This window comes from Apus apus, chromosome 2 (assembly GCF_020740795.1).
Source record: "Apus apus isolate bApuApu2 chromosome 2, bApuApu2.pri.cur, whole genome shotgun sequence".
NCBI classification, from domain to species: domain Eukaryota; kingdom Metazoa; phylum Chordata; class Aves; order Apodiformes; family Apodidae; genus Apus; species Apus apus.
In genome coordinates this window covers 34,968,895-34,981,600 of record NC_067283.1, presented here as the reverse complement: position 1 = coordinate 34,981,600, position 12,706 = coordinate 34,968,895, and the positions used below count along the sequence as shown (strand labels likewise).

General features: G+C 37.4%; 1 protein-coding gene across 2 annotated transcripts in view; it reads left to right on the top strand.

The window, feature by feature from the left end:
• The window catches only part of HIBADH (3-hydroxyisobutyrate dehydrogenase), an 86,439-nt gene extending 74,872 nt beyond the window's left edge, over positions 1–11,567 (top strand). For both annotated transcript variants that reach the window (XM_051611347.1, XM_051611348.1), the window contains 2 exons: positions 5,256–5,412; positions 10,574–11,567. In XM_051611347.1, coding sequence (XP_051467307.1) covers positions 5,256–5,412; positions 10,574–10,732 — 316 coding nt within the window. In that variant the 3' untranslated portion in view covers positions 10,733–11,567. The remainder of the gene's footprint in view (positions 1–5,255; positions 5,413–10,573) is intronic.
• The last annotated feature ends 1,139 nt before the right edge of the window (positions 11,568–12,706 follow it).

The window sequence follows — 12,706 nt, the reverse complement described above, 5'->3', positions numbered from 1 at the left end:
AAAGAGCAGAATATTGTTTAGTCCAAAACTACATGAGGTTTAAGACACAGGCAGTAATTTAGAGCCCTATGAAGGAATTGAGAACCTTTGCATTGATTTTAATGTGTTGTGGTTTAAATCCTGGAAAAGATTACTTTGCATATGACTAGAAAAAGAGCTTTACAATTTTGGCGTGTACAAATTTGTAATGTTCAAGTTAACAGTTGTAATTTTAATTATTAGAAGTTTTAGTATATTAATAAATGTATTAGGATGGGGTTTTTTTCAAATCTAAAACTCAAATTATAGGGTGGCTGCCTAGTCTAGAGAGTGTAGGAAGCTGAACTTGATTTACTAGGTTGTAGCATATCTGGTAAAGAAAGTCTGATTCTGATTTAATATTTGTAAAGGACACTGGAAATCTAAAGAATTCATAACAGCAATTGTGAAGCTTAGACATGTTCTTAACTTTCAGATAGAAGAGAAAATATCTTCATGTATACATTGTCTATATCTGCTACACCATTTAAATCTTGAGTTTTAGGCATTTTGGATAATTAATTATTGAAAATCTTGCTGACTGAGCTAGACTAACTAACTAGAAAGCCATATTACAGCACCTGCCAGAAACCAATATCTACTCTGAGCTTAAGTGTTTAGAACAGTGTGATATTAATTCTTTTAATAAACCACTTCTTCACTAAGGTTTTCATGAACTGTGCAGCCTAAATTTTCATCTTCTGAAGCAGTGAGTTACTGTTTAATTAATTTAATTTTTTAAGTGACATCTGCTTTTGTTTTGTTTACTTTATATTTGAAGTTATGGAATTTTTCCTAACTTCAACATAAGTAGGAAGTAGAATGTGGTGAGTAGGAAGGAAAACTGATATTAATGAGCAAAAATTCCACAATAAACTCCCATAAAAATAGGCAATATTGCTGTGTGATTTCTGCATTTATATTCCACTTGCTTTTCTACTTTAACATCATATTCATTTACTAATCTGCTAATGAATATGTCAGTTTTCTCTGGAAGTGATTTGTTTTAGATTGCATAACTCATTTAAAAAAATATATCAATTCTGAGTTCTGATTATTGAAATGCTTGTTTTGTTGGTTTTTTTCCCATTAATTTCCTGATGATTTATGAATGTTGGTACTGAAAGCTAGAAGGTGTGGCAGACATTCTGGAAATTAATTCACATTTTCATTTGTATTTTCTTTTTTTCTAGCATGATAGTGCAACTTGTAGATAGAAAAATCTTGAGTAGATTCTGCTGTATGATTTCATGGATAATGTGTATATTGCAAAATACTGTAGTGACTTACTGTGTCAAACCAACACAGAGGGTACGTGTAAACTTCACCAATCAGAAATAATAATATTAAGTGATACTGTCCACAGCCAGAGACTTTTTTTTTCTTTTTTTTTTTTTGCTGATCATCTAAGTGCCAGTAGCTTACTTTTACTGATCTCTGAGTCCCAGTGTAACAATGTCTAATACTAGCAAAATAAAGCTCAGAAATGAAGTGTTGCTGGTACCTGGTTTGTGTTTAGGTCAGATGGAAGTTGCTGCCTGAGTTCCTTTCAGAACCTGCCTGCAGAGTCCAGGAAGGGCTTATGTGGTAACACAAGATAGGACAAGACTGCATAATATTGTTGCAATGTAAGAGATCAGGAGAGCACTAAGGGCTCTGGCAATAGCCTCATCACTGCAAGATCACCTTTTTACTTCTAGTAACTGAGAAAGTAATCTCTTCAAGGAGACACTGTGGTGGCACCCAGATTTAAGTCAAAAGCTGCAAACAGAGCTCTTCCCTAAGTAATTTTACCGTATATGGATTCGTGCCTGCTTGCTTTTTTACGTATGTAATGTGGAAAGACAGTAAAACAACTTTACCCTCTGATGCCAAGTCTAAACATAGTTTCAGTTTCTATATATAGTTTCTGTGGGCACCCCTGGGCTGCAGATAGAAGATGTGAGCAGAAAGGGGAGTTAGTAGTATAGAGAAGAGTGTGTGCTGCAGGCTGAGGGATGATTAACCCTGGGCAAACCCCCACTGCAAATTTTAGAAAGGTTGCCTTGGAAATGAATTCCTCCAAGAGGGTTGTGGCTCTGCTGCCTTCAGCATGGGGCTGTGAGTAAGTCTTGTGAATGTTAGTAGTGACTCTTAAAACACTTACCTTGTTCAAAATGTGAATAGTAAAGTGAATTTTATCTGTGGTAGAGGGTCTTAAAGTTCTGCTTGAATATTTACAACTTAGATGGTATTTATCCAGAGCATCTTGAGATGGAAAACTCCCAACTATTCGGCTACTTCAGTTGTTACACCTTAAAATGAGACCAGGAGATATCTTTTTTGTTAGATGCCGTTTCAGTTTTTCTGTCTGTTCCAGACTGAACTCTTGGACAAATGTGTGAAAATTTCAGTATGTTCTTTTATCAAAGCTCAGCAAAACTTGAGTTTTGAGCAGTGGCTCAAAAGGTTCCCATTTTAACTATTTTTGGGTATGTGTTTCCATTGCTGAGTTTCAGCTGTTCAGTTCATTAGGGATGTTATTGAAGAAGCATTGATTTGAGGGAAGCAATTGGTTTTGCTCTGTTATAAGTGCAGTTAATACATGGACTTCTTTTCTGCTTATAAGGGAGAAGAACATTTTGGTGATTGTAAATTCAGACGCACATACACAAGCTCTTGCCACATCCAATGGCGAGTTGTTATGGGGACTGGCAGACTGTCATCATTTTGATAGCTTGAGCAGTATATCTCTTGAACAGCACTGGAGCTCTTATGCAGAGAGTATCATATGTTCCCAGCCAATTTACAGGGAAACAGCAATAACATTTTATCATGGTTGAGAGCCCAGTAGCTGCTTCCTATTAAACTTGCCCTTTCAGATACCTGTCTTGGATTAATTTGTTGATTTCAAATGGAAACTCAGTCTTCTCCACTGAAGCATGACTTTCTAGGATAGACTCTCGCTGAATGACAATTACTGTATATTCTAGCTGGTTTCAGACCATTACAAGCTTTGGGCACATTGGAAGACAGAGGACTTCTTCAGTAACTGATTTTAATATATGTCTAATTTTAACTGTCAGTTATATATGCACCAGTGGATGAATGCGCAGAAAGATGAAATGCAAAGCATTTCTAACTTGCTCTTATTAATGATACACTTGCTGCAATGGAAGGAAAAAAAAAAAAAAGGTTGAGGTCTCCTGAAGAGAATTGTTTAAGAGCAACGAAGTTTGAAGAAGCAGGGATTTAAACTGACGTTATCTTCCTTTTTCTTTTCTTGGAGCACAAATGTGCCAGATCCAGTGCAGACAATATTTTACATATCTGTGTAATACACATATATCTTTTAAACTATGCTTTCACATAGAGGTAGTTGGAGCACTGTGAGAACACTGTTTTTCAGGAGGGTTATATGCATTTTGAAATAATAAGCTCCCTGTCTTGCAGCACATTCATAGCTATAATTACAGGCCTCTGCAGGCAGCTAGATGTGGCACAAGCAAGGCACTGCATTGCTAAAAAGACTGATCTGGATGTCACAATGATTAGGGCACAAACAAGGCATGAGATTTGTTTTGGCCAAAAAAGCCAACTCTGTGTGTTTGAAAGCTCATGCAGTGTCTGCTCCAAATGCAGGTTTTTTTATGATAACAACAATTAAAGCAGTTATTCAGAGTGGTTCTTGATGAGGACTTTGATGTCTATGAAAGATAAAAGTACAGTTAAAATACAGTGAAAACATATTGATGCTGGAAAATGCTTCCCTTTTTTTAGATAAGTGGCTGTTGGCATTCATTTGAGTCAGAGTTGGGAAAAAATGGGGAGAATAAAGCCTGATCCCACTTGGGCCAGCAAGAGGTTTTCCATTGAATTCCAGGGACTACTGCATCAAGTTATAGCAGTAATGCTAAAAAGCTACCCTTGTTCTACAGAAAGTGATCTTGCTTTACATTAGGAGGGCAGAGTTGTAGGAGACGTGCCATTATGGGAACAGGGTCCATGCTGTATAGCCCACTGTCTTAAAGGTAGTTTTTCAAATCCAAAGTGCCTATTGGAATAAATAGACATACATTTTAGCAACAATTCCACTGATGATGAGCTTTTCTCATCTACAAATTAGTTGAGTGTTAAGAGTGCCTGGAAGTGGTGTTAGGATCAATGTGGCTGCGGAAATCTGCAAAAAGTCTGTGCAGTAAGATCAAATGTAAAGAGTGCTGACTTCTGTAAGAAAATTATTAAAAGTTGTGATACATCCCCTTTAAAATGTCCTTTTCTCATCTTGGATTGTTGCTGGAGATAATTCTCTTGCTTTCTTTTTTGTCATGAGTATAACTGAACATTTGTACAGGGCCAGATAAACTGCTGCTCCTGCTCATCATTGATATAAATGCAATTGGTGTAAAATTACACTTGCAACTTAGTATCAGTGTAAATGTGAATTCTTAAGAGGATTAATTTTCTGTAATATTGAAAAAATTTCAGGGTCTACATTGAGCAGCAGTTCAGGTGATCAGCTCTGTGACAGAACAAATGCTGTTTCTACTTGGACAAGCTTTGCTTTGTCAGGATCAGCAACCTTACCAACAGTTCACCCAGAACTGTAATATTTGTTTGAAAAATGTCCCAGTGAGATGCAGACTTGCCTCACAAGCAGCAGTATATAATGAAGATTTCATAATAACAAAGCAAAGAGCATTGTATACAACAGTGATATTTTTTGAGAATTGTAGGGGTTTTATTCACATTATTAGATCAGGATTATTTGCATTATCTTGCTTACATGAAAAATGCACTAGAATTCACGTATAAGCACATCACACAAGTACTTTCATGCTGCCACACTTGCTTTTGAATTTTTTGCTTTGTTCAGCTTTAGATAATATTATTTTTATATGAAGAACAAGTATGGGACATAGTAGGCAGCAGAACAGAGAATGCTTCTTATTAACTGAAATATGAAGGAACTATGGTCCTCAAAGGGCCTTTATTTTGCTTGCACTTTCAAAATTGCTAGGTGAAGGGGATTTGCTTAGTGCAAGAGGAAAAAAGCTCTGAAGACCTGCTGCTTAAAAGGTGGATTGATGCTCTTTAATTTAAGATACAGCATCCCTACCCCCAATATCAATACTCTGTCATTTTTCATGACTTATAATAAAGGGAGAGAAATTACGGTAGAGTCCTAAGATATAAAACAAGTCACCCATGTCTTGTGCATTTTGACATTAACACTTCTCTTCCTTGACCTTTGACAGATTAGGCCTTGACCCAAAGCTGCTGGCCAAAATCCTAAATATGAGTTCAGGTCGCTGTTGGTCAAGCGACACGTACAACCCTGTTCCTGGAGTGATGGAAGGAGTACCATCTGCTAATAATTATCAAGGTGGCTTTGGAACAACACTCATGGCTAAGGTACCACTTGCATGTAAAGTATGTACAGCTGCTTCTCTCTGGGCTTCTAGCAAGCATTCTTCTCAGTGAAAATTTATTATTACAAGGAAGTATGTGTGCATGAACAGAGGGGAACACTACCTCTTACTGAATTAATGAGCTGTGTAGAGGGCTTTTCCTTAGCCTCCAGCCTCTTTCTAGCCACTGTTACTGCTGAGCCACTCAATGAGATTATATGCACTGTCTTTTTTAATTCTGCCTTAGTCCACAAGTCCTGATTGACCTGTATGTATGCCAGGCGTTCAGCAAGGCATTTAGGAACCTATTGCATGGCTGCTGTAGAATTTAGGAGCCTAAGCTCAAGAGAGCAATTCCGGGAAATCCAAGTGACCTTAATTTGATGCAAATAGTGGCATAAGTATATAAGATTTTGGGCTCAGTGTCTTCCAGATACCTTAAACTGTGCTACTGGACATGCTCTCTAGCATCCTCTTCCTTGCTAAGCCAACTTCTTATGTGCTTGTCTTTCTGCCTAAGGCCCTTTGGAATGCAGAAAACAGGTTTCAGCCCCACAGACTGATTTTCTGCAGATATCTGTCAGCTTTACTGAATTGTCTTTCCAGGTGACAGAAGTAGTGTTGGTTATGAGTAATAACATACTAATCTAAATTACTTGTCCAGCAAGTGGGAGATCTGGGGTTTAGGTCCTTCTCAGTATGAGGAAGTTGTAACCTACATCTGTCCCATCCCAGGAGAGTGTACTTACTGCCTTGCTCTTGGCTGTTCTAGGAAAAGTACTGTCCTAAGTCACTTTGTGGTCAGGAAAGCAAAGCTCTTAGAGGCTAGAGGAAAGTAGGCAAGGAGGTCAGGGCTCTGCATTCCACTGATGAGGACATACAGTTGGAGGAAGGAGCTACAGAACTCTGACTCTTGAACTACTTCTGCATTTAGCAAAATGTTTGCCTAAGCTAAATTATAAAAGCGACCCTGGAAGAAATATCTCTTCTAAGCATCTAAATGCAAGAAACAATTTCACACTGAAAATTAGTTTCATGGGGATACTATCCTGAGGGAGGCATTTGAGATTGTATCAGCCAGGTTTCAGGCATACCAAGTTATGAGTGCTCCCAACTGGTTGCGGATTCTGGCCTTTTACAGCTTTTCCATGTACAGTGGAAATAAAGCAGTTAAAACTAAAACAACATTCTCAGAGCTGGTGATCAAACTCAGAGAACTGTCATGCAAATCTCCACAGTGCTGGAGTTCCTGTGCATAGTATCTGCCTACTGTTACTGTTCATGTCATTTTGCAGTTGGTTTATGGCAACCAGTGCATTTGCCCAGTCAATGGAATTCTGTCCAGAGTGGATCTAGAGTGCTTGGCATGTGATAGCAACAAAAAAATGTTGCTAATACTGTATGGCTCAAAACCTCTCAGTGGTTGATCTGCCACATTTTACATTTGTGGACCAACAACCAGGAGCTGCTATTTCTTTGAGGGATGCATTAAAATATTAGAAAGCATCTGTTTTTACATTGTGTTCACGTCACTGAATGTAGGGAACAATAAAGTGTTATTTAAATTATTGATTTATAAAATGTGTTAGGTTATTGTTTGGAGTCTGCCAGGGCTATTGATCTGAGATAAGTAACATGATATTGGGCTTGCCTCAAAGCTAATTTTGGGTGCTGTTTTCATAACCTGTTCTGCCTGTTTTGCCCTGTTTCACACTGCCGTCTCTTCTTGTGAGTCATAACTCTTGTCTAGAATAACTTCATGGTATAAATGTGATGAGGGCACATCTTTCCTTTCCTCACTCTTAAATTTCTTTGTAAAGCGTGTTTTTCTTTTTGTCTGCTTCTAAGAGGGATTTTAATCTCTGGAAACTGCCTTGAAAGATCCTTTCGGTGGAAAAAAGAGCAGCCTGGCTTGTGCCTGTTGAAACTGCCAACTTTTGGGTAAAAAGCATCAGTGATAACTAAGAGAAGAGTTCCTCAGAGAGGTTTGTAATTGCTGTTCACCTCTTCAGACTGTGCCTCTCCTGCCAATCCTGAAGAGTGTCTTCTTTAGGCTGGAATCCTCAGTAAGAAGGAAAGAGACTAAATTCTTCTCATGCCTTTCGAGCAATGCCATGTTATTTTATACAGACTGAAGGTTACTGGAATGAGTAAATAGCCAAGACAACTAATCATGTTCAGGGTATTATTTGCTGCGGCACTGGCCTCTTTTAAGACATTGATCCTTGGTTTGTGGAAAGACTTTTCCTACTATCTGCTTCATCTGGTTTGTGATGTATCATGTAGTTTGTGAATTGTTTTAGTTGGGAATTTTTTTTCTGTGGAATACAATGCCATTAAGAGAAAATATTCAAAGGAGAAAAAGGGTAGGTACAACCCTGAGGCTGAGAAGAAAATAGTCTACAATGAGAATATCTAAGAGTGACTCAGGAATGCAGTCACTAAACACAGTTACTAAGCTTCAAGATATTCCTCACATATCGGATATGGTAGAAGTCGAAGGCTTCCTTAAAAATATTTTGTTAGCAATGGATCTCTCAAACAAATCCAGAGTAAAATTATTCTAGATGTTTGGGACAGAGAAGCTTGTCAGACACCTCTGAAAAGTTCTTCAGTCTTGAAATCTGGTATTGAAACATAGAATTTAGTCAACTTAATGTGAAACCTGCTCTAGAGATTTTGCGTTTTTAAAATCTAGTTTACTTCCCCTCACCATCTTTGTGCCCAAAGCATTGCAGACCAGAAATTCTGTCTTTCATTCACAGCACAGTTGCTAATTAAATGTCATCTTTGAAGCCTGAGAAGAGCTAGATTTACATAATACTGTTCTTGACTCATATCAAGACAGCCTTGAGCTTATTCAGAGTGGCAGTTTCATTTACATCAACTGCAAAATACATGTAAGGAACCAGGTATTTCCAAAGTGAGCACTGGAAGGAGATTCTGAAAGAGAATCTGTTTTCCCTATTCCAGCCTGAGGTGGTACAGGAGACATCTGGAAGATGTTGTCTGTTCCAAAAGAGTATGAGAGGAGCCATAAACTATGTTCTGATTTTTACTTTTCCAAAAACGACAGCAAAGTGCAAATTTCTTTAAGAGCTGTTTTGTACTATTTCACTTGAGGCATCTCCAGCCTCAAGAGAAAAGGTACAAAATACATAGTAAACTGATGCTAAAGACAAGCTTTAATTATATTTTGTTGGGGTTTTTTTCCTTCAAAGCTCTAATTCAAGCTTTCTGCACTTTGGAGCTGGGAGTCCTTTGTCCATTTAATTATTGACATGTTGTCTGATGTTTCAATCATCTTGGAGCCAGAATTTCATTAATAAAGCGAACAGTCCTGCTTTATGAAATTGTATTTGTGCTAGTGGTCTATTCAAAACTTTCAGAGATTGCTTCTGTGAATGCCACTTCAGAGAGAAATAGGTCATGATCACCACTATCAAACTCAAGCACCTCCAGTAGTTTGGCATTAGGTGATTTAGCCATTCTACTATTCCATGACATGATTTTAAGCTTGTATCCATAAAATGGCAACAGGTTTCACAAAGAGAGTTTAGAAGAGACTAGAAATATGTCATGGAATATCTTACTGTAAATTAGGTTAAAGTAACTGTTCATAGATTTGTCAGGTCATCAGTCTTTCAACAGAATTGCTAGACAGGAATGAATGAACTTCCCTGGTGCAGATGAAGAATATTTTGGATTCTGTGACATCTAATGTATATGGTTTTTCCCATTTTCCTGGATCTTGAAGTCATTCAAAGGTAATAGGAAGAGTAACTATAATTCTGATTTGTATCAGAATGACCTTTATAGAGCCGATTTACAGATCAAAGTGACATTTAGAGAGTAGAGTAAGATCTTGAATTTCCTTGTGCTAATTCCAATCCAGACACACAGAAAGTAAAGACCTGTCTTGTAAGTCATCTCTGAGAAGCCAAAGGTGCTCTCAGCAATACTATAGTCTCTCAGTTCTTCTGTATCAAAGATGTGTTATTTTGAAAAGAATAAAACCACAGCAATTTCTATAAACCACCATAGTTCTGGATGGACAGAAAATCCAGGCAATTCCTAGGAACACTCATGAGGTTCTTTTGCAGCTTTCTTAAAATGTGGTCCACAAAATTGACTTCTCTAGCAAGAGTTTATCAAAGCAACCTTGAGTGCAAGTATTAGTCTAAGAAATCTGTTTATATATCCAGGTCCTTGTTAGCTTTTCCTTCTTTGTTTGGTTTCATGTCTGATGCAGCTTAGAATTCAAGACATCCTCCAGCCTTGCTTGTCATTTCTGTCCAGCTGACTATTTCTAGCTCACTGCAGTTAGTTATAGTAGCTGGTACTTTGAGTTTTGTTTCTTATTTATTTTCAATTATAGCTGCAGTTGACCAAGGACTCTTGGAGGACAGGTTTCAAATTCATCCTTTTTGCCACCTCCTCTTCTTTTTTTTTTTTTTTTTTAATTAATTTAGTATTTAAAAATGCAGTAGAACTACTCTCTGTATCCCTTCAGTCATTACAGAAAACTTTGAGTTGTAGCAGACCCAGGACAGTCCCCTAAAGAATTCTTTAATACATCATTCCAGTTATTTTGCAAACCATTTGTATTCAGAAGGTGGCCTCTGCCTCTCATTTTACTATTAACTAGCCACAATTTTGTTGGTATTCAAATCCCTCCTGCTTGATTTTTAACCTGCTTTTAGAAAGAAAGATGTCCTTTTGCCCAAACAAGAAAATTATGCCATTAGAACCTATATGAAATGCTTAAGTGAATAGCCAGGGGAATTTTATTTTTGAAGGTAATGTAACAACATGAGGAAAGAGTCTCAGTCTTGCTACCAGGGTATATAGTGATCTCAAATCTTAAAATTCCTCCTGTCTGGAAGGAGGTTGCATGCCTTGCAGAGTTTGGAGTTTTTCTGTTGAATAACATTGATTTACTGTTTTAAAGATGAAAAACTAAACAAGGCTCCCTTCTTCCAGCACTGAAAGTTTAAGGCTGGAGTATTGTGTTTGTTGGCAGTAGAGTTCTCTTCACAATGGAAGCCAAATAACCTATAATATGTACAAGGCTATTTATATCCTAGTTGTTTCTCCCCTGACTTTTTTTCTTTCCTTCCATTCTTCCTCTCTGCCCTCCTCCTCCCTCTTCTCACTCCCCACAGGATCTTGGCTTGGCCCAGATTTCTGCCACCAACACAAAGACACCAGTTCCTTTGGGATCCCAGGCACATCAGATCTACAGGATGATGTGTGCAAAAGGCTATGCCCTGAAAGACTTCTCAGCTGTGTTCCAGTTTTTACGTGAGGAGGAAAACTTGTGAGCTGTCCTTTGGAAATGGACACAATAACAAACCACTTTTTTTTTATCCTTATAGCTCGTTTGAGAGGTATGTTGGTTTAATCAAACACTGTGCATCCTGATCCCATACAGGCTAATCATCTTTGGTTGTCTAGATCACAGGGGGTTTTGATAGTTCTGAAAAAAGCAAGCCAGAGGAGGGACTGTTTGGCAATTAGCCAGACAGTGATTTCTTCTATTTATTTTTTTTTTTTAAGAACCATCAAAGTGTGTTTTTTTTTTTTCCTTCTAGATGCAATAAAAAAATATTTTTTTTATGAAACACTTTACTGTTTGCATATAAAATAACTACGGCTACAAACTTCGGTGACTCTTGAATAGTAAGAGAATGTTATATAGTGATTTTATTATATGTAGTCATCTATTAAATTTAAAATTAATACTTTATGGAAAAAAGGGAAGATTTGTTCAATAAAGAAGCACAGCTTGGAATGGACTGGTTTATTTCGTTGGACCTACTAGCCTTGAGTTTATCAGTAGGGAATTTTTCCTGGGATTCAGGTTGCAGATTAAGTTTATAGGCACAGGTTTCTAAGTGGAGAGCTGTTACAGCATGTTTACCTGATAGACTTAGTTAAAATAACATATAATGTGTGTCCCTCTTGTAAATCTCCGTTATTGTATTTTGCTGACCTGATTTTATATTTTCTTGTATTCTGTCACATTTTCAGACCTCAAGAACAGCACTTATCAGAAGTTCTAACAAAGTGTACATTTGTTTTAGGTATTTACTGAAGTATTTTAAATCTAAACAAACTCCATTATTTTGAAGAGAAATAAAAATCTATACTGGTAAATACTTGCTGTATGATTATTTGCTTTTTGTTTTGATGCACTCTTGCTAACACATAATTAACCAAAAAACTGTACTAAGTGGTCTTATTTTTCATTTTCCTTAGTTTTCTACAGATTGTCTTGCAAAACCAAGCTTTTCAAGAGCTCTTGTGAAAAGCAGGTGGTAATAAATTTGCATATGTGCTACCTTAACCGTTCACCATCTCCTTGGTCTTGCAGAAGCACAGGTACACACTTGACTTTCTGATTGTAAAAGTGCATGTTCATTTCCCTAGAACTACTTACATTTAGACTTACTTGCAGGCTTTAGGCTTAATAGTCAATTATACATTTACATTCCTACTTTGGTTGGACAACAGATCCTTCTATATATATCTATATGCACACTTGGATAACAAAATTATGTTCTTGAATTAGCACAAGTCTCTGAATAATCTTCTGAGAACTTGGACATTCTATTGTAACACGTGAGGAACATCATACAGAAGTCATTAAACAGTATGGTTGATCTGTTCTCCTTTCAGTTTTCTGTGAAAATTGTTTTACGTTCTAGGTTATTCAGGGATTTGGGGCTCATTAATGTTATCTATGAGTGTAAGATTACTAAAAGCGAACTTACTTTTAAAAAGATTGTTTATCTTTTGATAAAACAGGATTGCATTCATTTAGAAATTAGACACAAAACTATCTGCAGCAAAAGTTTAGAATTGCAGAGTCAACTACTTGGTGCTGGAACATGCAGAAACATGGAACCGGAGTTGCAAATGTGTGGTTTGACCTTTGATAAGATCACATACTTGAACATTTTTTTCCTATGGCACTCCTGCCTCACATAGGATAAAGGATGGATCTAGTCTCATAATGAATTTGGGGTCAAGTAGTGAAAGATGGTTTTGCCAGCAAAATACTTGTTCATTTGGAAGCTTCATAATGGATCAGGAATTGTAGGAGAGTCCTAGCTAAGTTTGCCTCCTCTGTATTTGACTTGCAGATCTGGCTAACATCAGCCAGACTGCTGAGAGATGTTTCCTTCTACTGTCCACCCCAGCCTGTAGCAGCGTTTGCTATGAATGTTCTTGGCAGTACCCTGGATGTGCCGTTAACCCTGGGCTTGCAGGAAGCATCATCATTTGTTCTCTGA